The sequence below is a fragment of the Xyrauchen texanus genome, chromosome 22 (assembly GCF_025860055.1).
Source record: "Xyrauchen texanus isolate HMW12.3.18 chromosome 22, RBS_HiC_50CHRs, whole genome shotgun sequence".
Classification (NCBI taxonomy): Eukaryota; Metazoa; Chordata; class Actinopteri; order Cypriniformes; family Catostomidae; genus Xyrauchen; species Xyrauchen texanus.
The window spans coordinates 21,940,713-21,958,551 of record NC_068297.1 but is presented as its reverse complement, the minus strand read 5'-3'; the positions used below and the strand labels follow the sequence as shown (position 1 = coordinate 21,958,551).

The 17,839-nt window shown below is 35.6% G+C and overlaps 1 protein-coding gene across 1 annotated transcript in view; it reads left to right on the top strand.

The window, feature by feature from the left end:
• Positions 1-17,267, top strand: part of LOC127662536 (echinoderm microtubule-associated protein-like 1) — a 63,649-nt gene extending 46,382 nt beyond the window's left edge. The window contains 17 exon segments of the mRNA XM_052153756.1: positions 140-289; positions 1,276-1,345; positions 3,635-3,655; positions 3,657-3,746; positions 3,955-4,050; positions 9,567-9,701; positions 9,999-10,098; positions 10,371-10,522; positions 10,646-10,771; positions 13,341-13,472; positions 13,705-13,772; positions 14,056-14,144; positions 14,266-14,363; positions 14,558-14,645; positions 15,517-15,612; positions 15,851-15,981; positions 16,085-17,267. Coding sequence (XP_052009716.1) covers positions 140-289; positions 1,276-1,345; positions 3,635-3,655; positions 3,657-3,746; positions 3,955-4,050; positions 9,567-9,701; positions 9,999-10,098; positions 10,371-10,522; positions 10,646-10,771; positions 13,341-13,472; positions 13,705-13,772; positions 14,056-14,144; positions 14,266-14,363; positions 14,558-14,645; positions 15,517-15,612; positions 15,851-15,981; positions 16,085-16,210 — 1,768 coding nt within the window. The 3' untranslated portion in view covers positions 16,211-17,267.
• Positions 17,268-17,839: the final 572 nt, after the last annotated feature.

Here is a 17,839-nt window from a genome sequence, read left to right as displayed (position 1 = left end):
AGTTATTTGTGTTAGAGAGAACTGAAAATTTATTTTACCTAAGCAAGTGTCAGCTGGCCTGAAAAATGTAAATAAAATAGCTCTTTCACAGCTGATCTGCTCATCTACAGAGTAATGATTGCTCTTGACTATGACCAAGCTATGGTTATCGGGGCCGTGACTGTCGATCCAACCTCTACTTGCTCCCGACGGGTGAAACTGTTTACTTCATCGCCTCTGTGGTTGTGCTGTATAATGTGGATGAGCAACTACAGAGACACTACACTGGACATACTGATGATATCAAGTGGTAAGACTCTGATTTATGTGTGATTCCATGTGAAATCATCATCCATTTAGTCATTATAGAACAGTAGAAGTCCAATCACGCAGTATTCACAATTATTCTGCTGCTCAAAAATCCATCCTCCCAATTCTGTATTCTGCCACTGCTAATACGACAAAGTAAAGGTTTTCCTTCTGGCAGTGATAACACAGAACAGGTAATTATCCAAATGATAGACAAGACAAAAACACATCAAGCTTCAACAATGAGCACAGCATTGATTGAAAAGTGTGCTCTATGTAGCAAAGTTTAAAGAATGTGTGTTGTTTTTATGTTAAAATACGTTCTCCTTTCCCAGCTTAATATGCAGATACAACTATAGTGAACCACTGAGAGGCTGATTTCCCTGATAATTATGGAACACTGTGGCTCTATGAAAACATTGCTTCAAGCATTTGTTCAAGCATTCCAACCAGCCCAACACAGTGACATTGGGTCAAACAATGGCATGAGTTTTTGGGTGGGACTATCTGTTTAACTAACCCATGGAAGACAGGAGAACTTTTGAGAAACCTGTTTGAAAACAATTATTATCTTCCCAATTCCATTTGGTTATGCTAGTTGTGCAGAATGTGCACTCTTATCCTTTAAAGAATCTGAAACTTTGAAGCTTGAGAATTACAAATGATCCTGCAACCATGTTAAGCCACATATTTAGTCATTTTTGTAGTAATGTATTGGAGATCAGAGCTGCTCATAATTAATTCAAAAGCCTTTAAGCAAGAAAACAGAATCAGAAACCAATTACTTGTGATTAAAATGTAGTTATCTGTTATTTGTATTGATGTTCGGTCCTGTTACTCACCCCACTCAAAGTCATTGTGTTGTTTTGGCATTGGACTCACAGAATCATCCTAAATGTTTGGTGTCCTCTCACTGCTGTGTCATCGCCTGCTTCAACAGTCCAAGCTGCCCACTTCTTTCACCTCTTATTTTTTCTTTCCCTAAAGCCTAACTGTCCATCCTGATAAAATAACCATAGCAACAGGACAAGTGGCAGGCACATCCTCAGATGGAAAAGTAAGATACTGCGATTCAGCACAGATATTTTTCTGGTAGCAATTATACATTGTACATTAATTCCATAACTTTTTACAAAAATAGAGTGCCATTCAAAGTCCATTTTGATAATCTGTCATTATGAAAAATTTGAAATAATGATGTGTTATGATGTAAGTTAATAAGAAATATTTAAATGAATAGTTCACCCGAAAATGAAAATTCTCTCATCAATTACTCACCCTCATGCCATCCCAGATGTGTATGACTTTATTTCTTCTGCTGAACACAAACAAAAATAGAAGAACATTTCAGCTCTGCAGGTCCTCACAATGCAAGTGAATGGTGATCAGACCTTTGTACACTACAAAAAATATTTTCAAGACAAGTATTTGTGTCTTGTTTTCCTGTAAAATTATCTAAACGTGATTTATTTACTTGTCAAGCAAAATGGCATGTAAGATATGTAAGGAATAATTGATGATGGACTGTTGAATTGTTTAAAAATAATCATGACCGTATTACCACCTCAGGTGTGCATTATTTTTAAACAATTCAACAGGCCAGAGTCAGTTATTCCACTTATACCACGGTTTTTAGACCGGACATTGTTCAGGTTTTTATCTCAAGAAATGTTCTGGTTTTCATCCCTAAAATGCTCTTATGAGAGGAACTACTTTCTTCTGCCACAGATTCAGCATCTTAATTAAATACAGCTCAAGCATTTGTTGCTATTTCAAAATGCATGTGTGTGTGAGCATATGTGTGAGCGTTTGAAAGTGCGGGGGAGATGAGGTAGTGCAAGGGCTCTTTATAACAGATATTTAAATAAATGTTGGATATTTTAGAACATTTTTTAATGTTCTAAACTGATTTACTTTAACCAATGACTTTGTTTTAATTTGTTATTTTGTGTTGGTAGCTTGTAGGGCTCTTTGAAATAACTGAAATAATTTGGTGAAGTGATATGGAACCATTAAGACCTGGAACTACGGTTTCCTTGAAAAATAATTGCACACCTTAGAACATCCGTCAACCAATCAGAATCAAGCATTCAACAGACCCGCGGTATAATATCTTGTATATATAATATACTTTGTTGTATATTGTAAAATATAATGCCTTGTTTTTAGAGAAATTTGACTAAATAAAGTGAAGTTTAGACTTGAACAAGAAAGAAAAAGTTTATTTTTCTTACCCCAATGGCAAAATGTTTATTCTTATTTAAAGTATTTATTTTACTAGATTTGGTTAGATTTCTGTCAAAAAAGATTTAAAATCTTAAGGATGTTTCCTTGTCAAGTTAATAAATCACTTTTTGAGAATGTTTAAATCATTTTAATGGATAACAATACAAAAATACTTGTCTTGAAAATACATTTTTGCAGTGTAGATCCAAAAATCACATAAAGGAATAATAAAAGTAATCCATAAAACTCCAGGGGTTTAATCCTTATCTTCATATATGACAGGTGAGGGTGAGAAACAGATAAAAATGTAAGCCCTGTTTTACTCTAAATATCCATTTTCACTTTTAAATCTGAAAGTCACATGTGAGACCTGTTTAATGAAAAATAAAGTGGAGATATGGAGTATAAAAGAACTTACATATATTGTTCTGTTTCTCACCCACACCTATTATATCACTTCTGAAGATATGGATTTAACCACTGGAGTCTTATGGATTCCTTTTATGCTGCCTTTATGCTGCCTTTTTGGAGCTACAAAGATCTAATAACCATTCACTTGCATTGTATGGAGCTACAGAGCTGAGATGTTTTTCTAAAAATCTTTTGTGTTTACTTTGGGTGAACTATCCCTTTAAGATTCTGCACTATTTCTGTAGGTCACTAAACAAATAAGCAAATTTGTGACATTGACCATGATAAGTCCTAGGTCAGAATTTCTTGCTTCAATGGAAGAGCACCAGATGCGCTTTGGAATATTCTCAAATCATGCTGTGATAATATGGATCATCTGGTGTAACATACATTTTTGAGTTCAGTTCATGCCAGCTTGAGTGCATGCAGCTACAAAATACTAAGAAATACTCATTCTGAATTTATTTTATTTATTTATTTTAATTGAATTTTTATATGCTGTTAGTAAACTTCAAAATAGAAGCATTTTCACAAGTGGACTCATATTTTCATATAATATTGCATATTTCCTTGTTCTTTTTTGAGCTTCAAGTGAGTCATAATAAATGTGGATGATCAATATCTCAAATCCACTGTCTTTAAATAGATGTTTAATTGGTGTGTGTAAGACTGATGGCAAATGCTTAGTAAATCTGTCTCTGTTTGGCAGCAGCTGGCCCCTCATGTACGTGATATGGGACTCTGTGAGTTTGAACACGTTGCATGTCCTTGGAAACGGTTTCTTTGACAGAGCCCTGGTGTGCCTCTCCTTCTCCAAGTCGGTAAGAGACAGTCCCTCTCTATTATGTTAGCAAACAAAGTACAGACTATAGTTCATCAAACAAAACCTTTCTTTATGCTGAAATAGAAAGTACAGGATGGTATTTCAGGAACACACATATGTTCTTTTTTGTTTCCTGGCCAGTTTAAATACACCTGTACTCTTGTCAAAAGTCTCTGCATTAACAGATGTCATCTTTTCTTTATTAGAATGGTGGTAGCTGGTTGTCTGTTGTGGATGACTCCAATGACCACATCCTCTCTGTATGGGACTGGCAGAAGGAGGAAAGACTTGCTGAAGTTAAAGTGAGAGAATCTTCAAAGCTTTGATGTGTAATGTGGTTTCCTGTCTCTCAAATGGCATAGCATGGTGTTGAATTTCAATGGTGTTCATGGGTTCAATTCCCATAGAACACAAACCGTTGAAATGTATACTTTGATTGCACTGTAAGTCACTTTGGATAAAAGCTTCTACCAAATGCATAGAGTAAATGTATGTGTTGTAAGCCCCTGCTCTTTGGCTTCAGTTTTTTCCTGTATGAGGCTGCCAATAAGATGTGAGCAGAGACTCTAACCTGTGCCAGTGCCATGTATCACAAAAAAAAAAGCTGAACAAATTCTGGATTCCAGGATTGGTTTTAGTTTGAAAAAACTCAGGTTTCATTAGGGTTAAATGGTATCAAGACATTCATTACCAACTTTCTCTATCAACTCAGTGTTAGATCCCGAGGATATGAATAGTTCACGTGTGTGTTCACATAAATTAAGTGAACAGCCAATCGCATGCGAGACAGCGCAAGTCACAGAGAGTCAGTGAGATTTACTTCTCTGCTGAAGATGTTTATGGAAATTATGATAAATTATATGAATTTTAACACAGTTAAAACAGCACAAGAGGACGTTAAAAAATATGATCTATTAAAACATTTAAACAACACAAATGATGAAATCATGAATAATTATAATACATTCACACAGCACAGAGGATCACTTGTATATATTAAAGAATTTAAAGGCATTTACAAAGCAAGAAGTAACATTGCTGCTGCTGCTGCTGCTAGAGCACAAAAGAAATCTGAATGTGATGAAAATATTAAAATAGATAATATATTGATGAAAAAGTCACTTTATATAGGTGCACAAAAAGAACATTCAGGCTTGTTATTTTAAAAGTTTAATAGCTTGATTTGAAATAAAAAATTAAAAAAATGTAATGAAAAGCTTTAGTATTCATTTAAATTACTAACTTAATATAATTTAATACTATTAGACATTAATACACTATTGAATAATGAAAAGGTGAGCAACTGGAAAATGAGTAAATGGTATGCACTAATAAAAACGTATTATTTATTTCTAGCAGCATAAGACACAATAAAGGCATATTTGGTGTGCTAGTGTGCTTTTATTGAACTTCAAGTGAAATAATGTATGTCCATGGCATCTCTGCCAGCCAATCCTAATAAGAAAAGGGTTGGGGTGGCATTCACTCTTTTCTGATATATCTACATTATATTGTGGAGTGATTGAGTTTTTATATTTTAAAGTCATTCGATCATTATTGATATTGTATTAATATCTTACTTGAAATTATATAATTATTTTAGGTTTATTTATTCATACATATTTTATGGCCAGTGTGGGAAAATTATTGGGGAAAAATGTGTGTCTTTAAACAAATACAAAACTGTCAAAAATATATTTCCTGCAATAAATAATGATCATAAATAGCTTATGTTGTACATTTATAAAATTGTCTCATTGAAGTGCACTTTAAATTGGAGTGAGAGATACTGAGGGGAGTGACTGTCTCTGTGCTCACAGCTGATTGGTCCAGTATCTGGATTAGATCTTTGATTTGGAACATAACCTGCTCTGGAACATGTTAGCTAATTAGCATATTTTACTATGGCGAGAAACCCCGATGAAAGCCACTTTACTGGTACCGCAAATTCAGAGTTACCTTAAACTAAGTTTAAACTTATCCAGCTAGCTGCTTAATCCTGCTTTGTGACATAGGCCTCTGGAGTCCTGCTTATTTAAGAGGTGCTGGCTGCACTTCATGGTGGCTGCTGCCCCAGAAAACCGACTCCTGTGTTTAGTGTTTGCTGTTGTTTTGATGTCTTTTCTTTAGGTTAAAAGGATTGTGAGTTTTGTTTAACAGATTAAAATAGCTAAATTAGGTAAGGAAGGTGACCCAGAAGATTCCTTTTCTGTGTTTGTTTTGTTTTCTACGGGAGTTAGTAAGATTTATTAACTCTTAGAGATTTGACAGTTTAATTTAGTCAGCTCACTTGAGGCCTGTACTATGAAGGTCACTGAATAAACTCAGGGTCTCAGCATTGGTTTTAGGTTGAAAAATTCAAACCAATCCAAACAGGCTTAATTGATATCTGTCAACTCAGGTTCGAGCCTAATTTTAAAATTAGATTACACGCTCGATTCACATCTCTCACGAGAGACTCAGCAGGATTTCTCTGCTACAAGTACACACAGTACAAGGGATAACAGTAACATTATGAAGCAATTAAAGACATTTACACAACAAGAAGAAACAGCGGCTGCTACGAGACCTCAAGAGGACGCTGCAAACAAATTCTTAATGTGATAAATATAAAACAGCTGGTATATCAATGCGTAAGTGAATTCATATTGGCTCACAAGAATAATTTTTTTCTAGCTTACATTTATTTAAAATAGAAAAGATTTTATATTTATTTGAATGGAAACACTTTATATATCATTCAAAACTATTACAAATAAATATAGGCTACTATTGATTACTAAACAAATAGAGACTATATAGATGAATATTCTCCCTAAGTTTATTTTTCCTTTTTTTCCCTTTTATTTTTTTAGGACTCCCAAATTTGATAAATTATTATAAAGCTGCCCAAATTCAACCTATATTGAATTGGATGAACAAAGAATCTAAAGTGAAATGGAGGAAGATGGAAATGTCTCAAATGGGGGAACCTATTAGTATATCCCTGTTCCTACCCAAACAAAGCAACTATTTTAAATCAATAGATAATATATGTATTAATAGTACTTTTGGAATTTGGTTAGAAATAAAGACAAATAGTAAAAAATTAGAAAGATATAGTTAATTTACAAGCAATTGCTAAAGATCCTGATTTCATGCCAAATAGATTAGATAATACATTTAAGTTTTGGGCAGATAGAGGTCGGAAAATATATCCCCAACTGTTCACTGTTAGAGGAATGGATACCTAGCAAAATATTATGAGCTTACAAATTGACAACTTTTTTATAATTTACAGGTTAGAACTTAAAGTAAATAAATAAATAGATTATATAATTGATACATACAATACAATTAATTCATTACAAATGTTAAGAATTTTAAAGAGTGCACTTGAAAGAGATATACAGGACACTCTGAATAAAATGATACGTAGGTGGGAGAATGAATTAAAAATAAATAAATTAGTCAGCAAGACTGGGAAGAAATATCATATAATACATCCCATACAACTAAATCCAGTGATTGGGTGGAATATGCTTGGAAGACACGAATGAGATTTTTTTTATAACACTTGTTATTCAAAGTAAATACAATAGAATTGTAAAAGGGATTGTTGGAGAAATTGCGGAGAGAAAAAAGGCTCATTACTGTCAAATTCTATATGAGTGCTCTAAATTGACAACTTATTGGAACGAAGTAATTAGACAGGTTAATTTAATATTTAACTGAACAATAGAAATACATCCAGAAAACCTTATTTTGAAAATGCCATTGTACTTAAGAAATAAATTTGAACAAAATATATTTAGTGTAATCAGAAAAGCAGCTTTTAAACAGGCTTAATACAGAACATCCACAGTTTCAGAGAGAAACAATTTTGGAAATATACCAAATGTAGAAAGTAACATTTAAAATTAATAATTAAAGTCTGGTATGTGAACATAAATGGGATTTGCTTAAAAATGTTATAAAATAATTTGGATAAATTGTTTCCTTCAGATTCTTGATTTTTTTAAACAAAATTTATTCAAATATGAGGTATGATGTCCTATCTCATTTAATGTATAAAAAAGGAGCTGATGCCTTTCTTTGGAACTTTCTTTCCACTTCATTTGAAATAAAATATAATATGCAAATGAATAAATTCTACGTTATTTATAAAATATGTTATGAATGGATATTTCATATGGTTATTCAAAATAGCATTGTTTTGTTTTTTTTTTTTTTCTCTTGATGTAAAATTTGTACATTGTCTTTAGTTAAAAAAAAAAAAAGCAAAAACTTTAAAGCATAAAAAAGGCTGGTATTGATTAATTAAAAAGTGAGCACTTGAATACTGTATGCAAAAAATTGGTATGCAATAATAAGACATATTTGTTCTTTTTATAAAAGACATATTTTGTGTAATGCTTATATTGCTTATTGCTTATATTATAAATATTATATTATAAAGTAAAATACTGTATGTCTCGAGCCCATGAAAGACAGAAAGGGGTTTGGGTGGAATTCACCCCTTTCCTTAGCAATCATGAGCTTTTAATATTTAAAAAATGATTATGTTTTGCTGGTATCATATTAATCCATCTTACTGGATGTTTTATTGATATTATTTTTATATTTTCACAGATATTTTTGCCATGGCTAAAGAGGGTAAATGAAAAGCAATTACATTTTAAATAAAATACAACACTCTATCTGCTGCAAATCTACATTTAGATTGTCAAATAAATAATATATCATGAAGAGTCGATTTTGTGGATTTCTAAGATATTATTTGTAAAGTGTGCTTTAAGAGACACGGGGGAGTGAATGATTGCATCAGAGATGTCATGTTACTCGCAGCTGATTGGTTCAGCATCTGTTAGCAATCTATAATACAGAACAAAACCTGCTCAGAGCAGGTTATCCATGTGGTGTAAGTTACTGTGGCGATGACCAACATTCATTGTACCTAAAATCTGGGGTTGAGGCAAACTAAACTAAAACTTACCTGGCTAGCCACCGAAACCGGCTTCATGGTACAGGCCTCTGTCCTTGTTTGGTTTATTATGTGTTTATTTTCTGTTGTTATTTTTATTTTGTAAATGAACCAACTTTTTCTTGTTTTGAACTTTTGACGGCATCTTGTGTTAGTCCAAGACTTGGGTTGTAACAATGTGTGATGGTGAATTATCATTGTTCAATGTAAATAACATTTTAGTGTGCTCTACAAGATGCATGCACAAATAAATGTAATAAAGGTGCACTCAGCGATTCCTGAGAAACGTTGATATTCGAACTCAACTACCAAAACAAAAACACCCCTCCCTTCAGTATTCCTTTGAAAGCTCCGCCCCCCAAATTCATGCACACTGAAAAGCCTCGCCGATGTTGACGTGGCTCCTAGCCATCAATTTATCATAATCCTTCTTTTTTAATTTATATTCTTCTGAAGTTTTTCTCTTGGTCTGTTTCTCAGCCATTTGTCCTCCTTTAGGACAAATTAGCATCAGCCAGATTTGCCATCGCTCTTCAAATGAATTTCCCTCTCGCTCTGCCCCCACCCCCATCATGTGCACGTGCAAGAACCACCCCCTGTTGCTGATTGGCTGGCGTAGTGTTGTGTGGATCGGTCTGATACACTTTGTTTTTGCCCCATTTACAGAGCCAGGGCTGTGTACAAATACTAGATTTTCTTTTTTAGCCCAACCACTGAACGGACAGCTAGCAGACTGTGAGGAGATAGTTGCAGAATATGACAAAAAGTGTATTGGATTAGAATTACTGAGTGCACCTTTAACTGTTAAACAGGTTTATGCATATCTTCAAACTTTCTCTTTTTCTGCCCGTACAGTGCTCCAATGAGTCTGTTTTCGCTGCTGATTTCCACCCGACAGATGCTAATATAATTGTAACATGTGGGAAGTCACACCTTTACTTCTGGTCATTAGAGAAAGGGTCTCTTGTGAAGAAACAGGGTCTATTTGAGGTAATCTCCTACAAGTCCATTTTACAAATTTTTATATAGATTATTTGGTTTGATGCAACGTTTATACATTTGCATTATGCATGTGCAGTATCATTGCAACATATCATATTGTATCATTTACTGTAACTCTAAAATATATGCAATGCCTTTTACAGTAATTGTTACATTGTGTGATGTAGTTGTGCTATTTTAGATTATAATACATACTGTAGATATAACATATTTTGTCTCTCTCTCTCTGTGTGTGTGTTTGTTGCATTTCTGCTTAAAATAAAGTCATATTTATGTTTCTTGCAGAAACAAGAGAAGCCCAAGTTTGTATTGTGTGTGACTTTTTCAGAAAATGGCGACGCCATCACTGGAGACTCAAGTGGAAATATACTTGTATGGGGCAAAGGTAAAAGAATAAAAGCTTTATTCATTGGGTCTTTTATTGGGATATTTTGTGAATGTTGAAAGCAACAAAGGATGAAACTGCTGATAACAAAGGATTGTTTATTTACTGATAACAAAAGGCAGATTGATCTCAATTTCCTGCCAAGAATCAATACGAATCTAATCCAATAAGTTGGAGACACCTTTGATTGTTGTGTTCCATACTTATGTGTATCATACAGGTTTCCAGTTTTACAACAGGCTGTTTGTATAATGTTTGTTCATAATTCACAGGCTCTAATCGTATTAGCCGGGCCATTCAAGGAGCCCATGATTTGAGCATCTTTGCACTTTGCATGTTGAGAAATGGGACTCTGGTCTCCGGTGGGAAGGACCGTAAACTCATTTCCTGGGATGAAAATTATCAAAAGATTCAAACAGTAGAGGTAAGACATCTATATAGAAATAATTGTAATTTAATCTATGAGCTGCTACCATTTTTATGCTTGAATAGTAATGTTCCAGCAGGAAACCAAAATCTCCTCCCAATTTTATTATCGTGCTTTCAGGTGCCTGAGTTATTTGGCCCCATTCGAACTGTTGCTGAAGGAAAGGGTGAGACGGTTCTTATTGGGACTACCAAAAACTTTGTCCTGCAAGGCAGTCTGGATGGGGAATTCGTACCTATTACACAGGTAAGTAAAACACTGCAAATAGGAAGATATCTTATTTACTGTAAATTTAAAAGGTGTAATTGGATCAGTTGGAAAAAAGAACATCCCCCAACATTTAAACAAATTATTAATTATAGACTACAATTGGAGCATACAATGTACGGTTGGACCTCATAAACTCATAAACAACATGCCACACTAACCACTTATGCATTTAAATTGTAATTGTAATTTTTCTTTTGCACATTTTATTCTTATTTTATTGTCTTTATCTCAAAACATATTTGCTACATTGCTTTTTTACTTTCAATGTATGTAATTTTTAAGATAATATATAACTTCTGTTTAATTTCTAAACATGTTAATTATGCTATTGTTATCTTAAAAAAACATATACATAAATAATAGGAAAAAACTAAATAAATGATCTGTAAGGATATGAAATCAAGCCAAAACTGAACCTTAGATACACACACACACACACACACACACACACACACACACACACACACACACACACAAGGGGAATGTTTCTTAAAGGAAAGAATCAATTTAGCTGTTTTTATCTTATCATACATTTTATTTGTCTTAAAAGCTTAAACACAATTAGACATATTTTAGGTTGAAAGGATAACTGAATTTGTGGTTAGCGTACAGAATAGATGGGCTTTTAAATTATTGCTGTTTCATAATTAGTTTTTTTATTTAAACTGAAACAAAATTAATGAATGCAAATATTTTGTCTGGATTTCTAGTTAAAATGTCTAATCATATTTAAGAAGAATTCACTTGAGAAATAAAATTGCACAAGATATTACAGGTGAAACTCGAAAAATTAGAATATCGTGCAAAAGTTCATTAATTTCAGTAATTCAACTTAAAAGGTGAAACTAATATATTATATAGACTCATTACAAGCAAAGTAAGATATTTCAAGCCTTTATTTGATATAATTATGATGATTATGGCTTACAGCTTATGAAAACCCCAAATTCAGAATCTCAGAAAATTAGAATATTACATGAAATCAATAAAAAAAAGGATTTTAAATACAGAAATGTCGGCCCTCTGAAAGTATAATCATGCATATGTACTCAGTACTTGGTTTGGGCCCCTTTGCATTAATTACTGCCTCAATGCGGCGTGGCATGGATGCTATCAGCCTGTGGCACTGCTGAGGTGTTATGGAAGACCAAGATGCTTCAATAGCGGCCTTCAGCTCTTCTGCATTGTTTGGTCTCATGTCTCTCATCTTTCTCTTAGCAATGCCCCATAGATTCTCTATGGGGTTCAGGTCAAGCGAGTTTGCTGGCCAATCAAGCACAGTAATACCATGGTCATTGAACCAGGTTTTTGATACTTTTGGCAGTGTGGGCAGGTGCCAAGTCCTGCTGGAAAATGAAGTCAGCATCTCCATAAAGCTTGTCTGCTGAAGGAAGCATGAAGTGCTCTGAAATGTCCGGTAGGCGGCTGCGTTGACTCTGGACTTAATAAAGCACAGTGGACCAACACCAGCCGATGACATGGCTCCCCAAACCAACACAGACTGTGGAAACTTCACACTGGACTTCAAGCATCTTGGATTGTGTGCCTCTCCATTCTTCCTCCAGACTCTGGGACCTTGGTTTCCAAATGAGATGCAAAATTTGCTCTCATCAGAAAAGAGGACTTTGGACCACTGAGCAACAGACCAGTTCTTTTTTTCTTTAGCCCAGGTAAGACGTTTGACATTTGAAGCCCATGTCCAGGACCCGTCTGTGTGTGGTGGCTCTTGATGCAGTAACTCCAGCCTCAGTCCACTCCTTGTGAAGCTCCCCACACATTTGAATGGCCTTTTCCTGACAATCCTCTCCAGGCTACCGTCATCCCTGCTGCTTGTGCACCTTTTTCTTCCACACTTTTCCCTTCCACTTAACTTTCTATTAATGTGCTTTGATACAGCACTTTGAGAACATCCAACTTCTTTTGCAATTACCTTTTGAGTCTTTCCCTCCTTGTGGAGGGTGTCAATGATGGTTTTCTGCACAACTGTCAGGTCAGCAGTCTTCCCCATGATTGTGAATTAAACTGAACCAGACTGAGAGACCATTTAAAGGCTCAGGAACCCTTTGCAGGTGTTTAGCTGATTAGAGTGTGACACTTTGAGCCTACAATACTGAACCTTTTCACAATATTCTAATTTTCTGAGATTCTGAATTTGGGGTTTTCATAAGCTGTAAGCCATAATCATCAAAATGATATCAAATAAAGGCTTGAAATATCTTACTTTGCTTGTAATGAGTCTATGTAATATAATAGTTTCACCTTTTAAGTTGAATTACTGAAATTAATGAACTTTTGCACGATATTCTAATTTTTCGAGTTTCACCTGTAGAACTATGTTTCAGAGAACATTTTGTGAGATTTATGCTTAAAATACAATTGCCCATATTGTGAGAAAAATATATTCTATGAAAATAAGTCTTACACCAACTTTTAATCTCTGAAGTAATTTGTTTCAAAGGTGTTTAGATATTTGTACTGGAAAACAAATTGATTTTTTTCTTTTCTTATGTTCACCTCTGTTAACAACTAACTGTTTGTTCATCAGGGCCACACAGATGAGTTATGGGGTCTGACTGTACATCCAATGAAGCAGCAGTTCCTCACCTGCGGCCATGACAAGCATGTCTGCCTATGGGACCCTGGCTCCCATCAATCCATTTGGACCAAAACATTGGAGGTGAGCAACGTGCCTGTGTAGGGTTGAGTTACACTACAGCAGTGTTATCTCACCGTGGGCATGACGGCCCTCACAGCTCTTTCTCAATATCAGAAACCTTGTCACTACTGCAACTATAATTAAATGACAGCAGTGTCAAGTTCAACAGTGTTCCTTAGGCTGTGTTGTAACCACATTTGGGTTGACAGGATGTTTGATTGGGCATCTATCTGTGTGTTTCCCTTGCGGACAGGATGCCGCTCAATCGGCTGGATTCCATCCTTCTGGGGCAACGGTTGCTATAGGAACACAGACAGGCAGGTGAGTGTAGCCATTTCTTTTCATCAACGGGGCCCCTGACACATCATTTAAATTCTGAACAAGAGTTTAATAGAGTGTTGCACAGAAGACCCAAACACTTATTACAATGCTAATTCCCCACAGGAACACTATCGCACTGGCATTGTTCAGATGTCTTTGATTTTATTTTTATAAATATCCTGATTGCGACACTGAATAAAAATCTCTCCTAACAGCCTAACATTTCATTGTTTCAGAACGGTATGGTTAATATTGTCCTTTCCCTCATTATCAATCTACACAGGTGGCTTGTGCTTGATACTGAATCGAAGGATCTAGTTACTATGCACACGGATGGGAACGAACAGCTGTCGGTTATGCGCTTTTCTCCAGGTTAGAGTTCTCCCAAAAACCACATCATTGCTTGCTGGGGATATACTGAAATGTCAGCCAAAAATTTTACAGATTAAAGTCTGCATTTGATTAAGTTGGAAACCTTCTGTTGCTCTTCCAGATGGCAATTTCCTTGCAATTGGGTCACATGACAACTACATCTACATTTATGCTGCGGCTGAAAATGGCAAAAAATACAGCAGAGTTGGAAAGTGCTCAGTAAGCATGAGTATTTATGGAAGCGGTTTGTAGAATTAATATACACGATAAATTATTTCATCCTTCAGCTGCCATAGACCATCTGTTTCTACCACATGATAGTCATTAAGAGTTTTTTCTTTTCACATATACATATAGCATACACACACACACACACACACACACACACCATTGTCTGTTTCTGTGCCTCACAGGGCCATTCTAGTTTCATCACGCATCTGGACTGGTCTGTGGATTCTCAGTACTTGGTATCCAACTCAGGGGACTATGAGATCCTTTACTGTAAGTATCTAAAGAGTTAAAAACAGTAAATGTTTTTTTTTTTTTTTTTTTTCAAATTTGGGTACTTTTGACACTGTGGACTTCTAGAAAGTAAATATATATTTTTTTCTTTTTTTCTTGTCTACTAATGTCCTGGTTACTTTCGTAACCTCCTTTCCCTGATAGAGGGACACTAGGGGTCTTTGATAAAAGTCCAATGGGAATTGGCGAGTGGTATTTGCAAGCCCCTCCACCGGACATACAGGTATAAAAGGAGGGGGCGTGTGTACTGCTTTTTGTGCTGGTTTTGTGCTGAGGAGCCGAGAATAAGGTCCTGGCCATTTCAGCGGAAAATCTTCTCGAGACCGGAGATTGTAGAATCTCGCAAAGGTGTTGGGTGTAGCCCAGCCCGCTGCTCTGCAAATGTCAGCTAAAGAGGCGCCACTGGTCAGAACACAGGAGGCCACCACACTCCTGGTGGAATGGGCTCGTAGCCCAGCAGGGGGCGGCACTTGCTGACCCGGTAGGCAACAGCTATGGCATCGATGATCCAGTGGCGATCCTCTGTTTGAAGACAGTGCTTCCTTTCCGCTGTCCACCAAAGCAGACAAAGAGCTGCTCAGAGATCCTAAAGCTCTGCGTGCTATCCAAATATATGCGTAAAGCGCGCACCGAACACAGCAAAGCTAAGGCTGGGTCTGCCTCCTCCTGGGGCAGCGCTTGCAGGTTCACCACCTGGTCCCTGAAAGGGGTCATGGGAACATCACTAGTGGTTGTGCATACTCTGTATTACAAATAAATAATGCATTTATAGTTATAATCTATCAGTTGACTTTGAACATTTTGACAATAAGAAAGAAGTCTTATAATAATTTTATTGTTTTTTGTTCAGGGATTCCCTCTGTTTGCAAGCAAGTAGTGAGTGTGGAGACCGCCCGTGACATAGAATGGGCCACTTTCACCTGTACTCTGGGCTTCCAAGTTTTCGGTAATGCTCATCTTTTATTTTATGGATAGCAGTATGGGAAAACTGTTACCTGTAACTTATTATCTTATTCCTATTAAACCTATTTTATTTGTAGTCATTGTAAATATGCTGTAACTAAGGGAAAATTAAGCTGCATATTTTAATGTTTGTCGTTGTAGCATATTGGCTCAATTCTGTTTTCAATGTAAGACTCACATGAGGAAAATGGGATGTGAGTTCTGTTTTCTTTACTCTTCAGGGCTGTGGCCAGATGGCTCAGATGGAACTGACATCAACGCCGTGTGCACTTCTAATGCAAAGAAACTGCTCGTCACTGGAGATGACTTTGGAAAAGTTCACCTTTTCTCATTCCCTTGCTCTCAGTCTCGAGTAAGACAGCACTAAATCTTTCAGATATTGGAGACATTGTACATATGATCTTTTTTTAGCACAAAGTAATAGTAAAAACTTATATTCTCATGTTTCTCCTTAGGCCCCAAGTCATGTCTACGGTGGACACAGCAGCCATGTCACCAATGTTAACTTTTTATTCGATGACAGTCACTTAGTCTCTACCGGAGGGAAGGACATGAGTGTCATGCAGTGGCGTGTGGTGTAAAACAACATCTGTCACACTATTGTGTGTGTATTCATGTGGAAAACATCAGAACTTTCTCTTTTTCTTGGAAGTCACTTGGCAAAACATAATTTGGGCCATTGACTAAAGACTAAAGTGGTGAAAGGGAGAGAGAGAAGCTGTTTTTGTTGTATTTGCCTTTAATTGTTATCTCAGGACACCAATATTTGAAATTACTGTCTGTTGACTTTCTCACACGCTTTCCTTGGCTGTGAAAGAGAGATATCCTTGGATGAGATCCCATCTCTCTAGCTTTGAATTACAAACTAAGAATCTGTTTTCTAGGGCAAAGTTAAACTTGATGTCAAAGCACATGAAGAAACTAATTGGGAGTAAATAAGACCAATACCCAAAAGGCGCTGGCCAATTCATAACATAATTAACAACACTTAACATAATGTAAAAAACAATAGCACCAAGTCTTAACAATGGAAAACCATAATTTATTAAGGAATTACTCGCATCACACTGACTGTATTTCAAAATTGCACGTTAACCATCCAATCTGCCGCCATTATCATGCTTATTTGTGTGCTTTTGCTCCCACCTTCTGGTAATTTGAGGTACTGCAGCCACTCAAGGCTGATGTCATGTCGATTGTATTCAAGTTTCATGTATTTTAAATGTGATTATCAGCCCTCAGATTTGTTTTAAATAAGAAGAACACGAGTCTGCGAAGGCAAGTGACTGTATTTGGCCTTCAAAGGTTTTCACAATTTGTATAGTGGTCTTGCCAAATAACTAAAGCCATCAGTCTCTGTTTTAGTTTGAATCCCCTGTCTGGCTTTATTTGCGAATGAAGTAGCTTAACTGACAGTCAATTTAGAGCACATTAACTTTATAGTTAAGCTCCATTTTCATAAACTCTGATTGAGAAACGAGACTGAACTGTTGTTACAGCCAAATGACTGTTGTAATAAATAAATAGCTAAGCATGCACAAGATTGTTTGTAACTCTCTAACCTATTTTCCCATATCCATTACCAGATATACAGCATAGCATGAACATAAAAAAAAAATAAAAAATTAAAAAAATAATGCTGCTTCTTAAACAAAGTTTTTTGTAAACACAATGGACATGTTGGATCAAGGCTGAAGTGACATTTCTAAGGATAAGCTCTGGTAGAATTTGAATTTTACAAACCACCTAACAATAAAGCACATACACCACATCACTGATTATGAATTATACAAATAAAAGCTAGAGGGAGAAGAATTATATATATTTTTTTAAACATATTGTTTATATGAGTGATATTTTCCCCATAGCAACTCATGAATACATTTAATCTGTTTAAATGTACATGTTTCAATAAAATTGTTATGTAATATTGTGTTCCAAACACAAACAAACAACATAAAAAACAACTGACCTTATCTCCAAGAAGGGAGATAATGTCATGAATCATTCACTCACCCCTCATGCCATCCCAGATGTGTATGACTGACTTTCTTCTGCAGAACTCAAATTAAGATTTTTAGAAGAATGTTTCAGCTTTGTAGGTCCACACAATGCAAGCGAATGGTGGCTAAAGCTTTGAAGCTCCAAAAAACACAAAGTTCTGTTTTTACTATAAATGATCCTCCCTGCCCAATAGGGGGCGATATGCA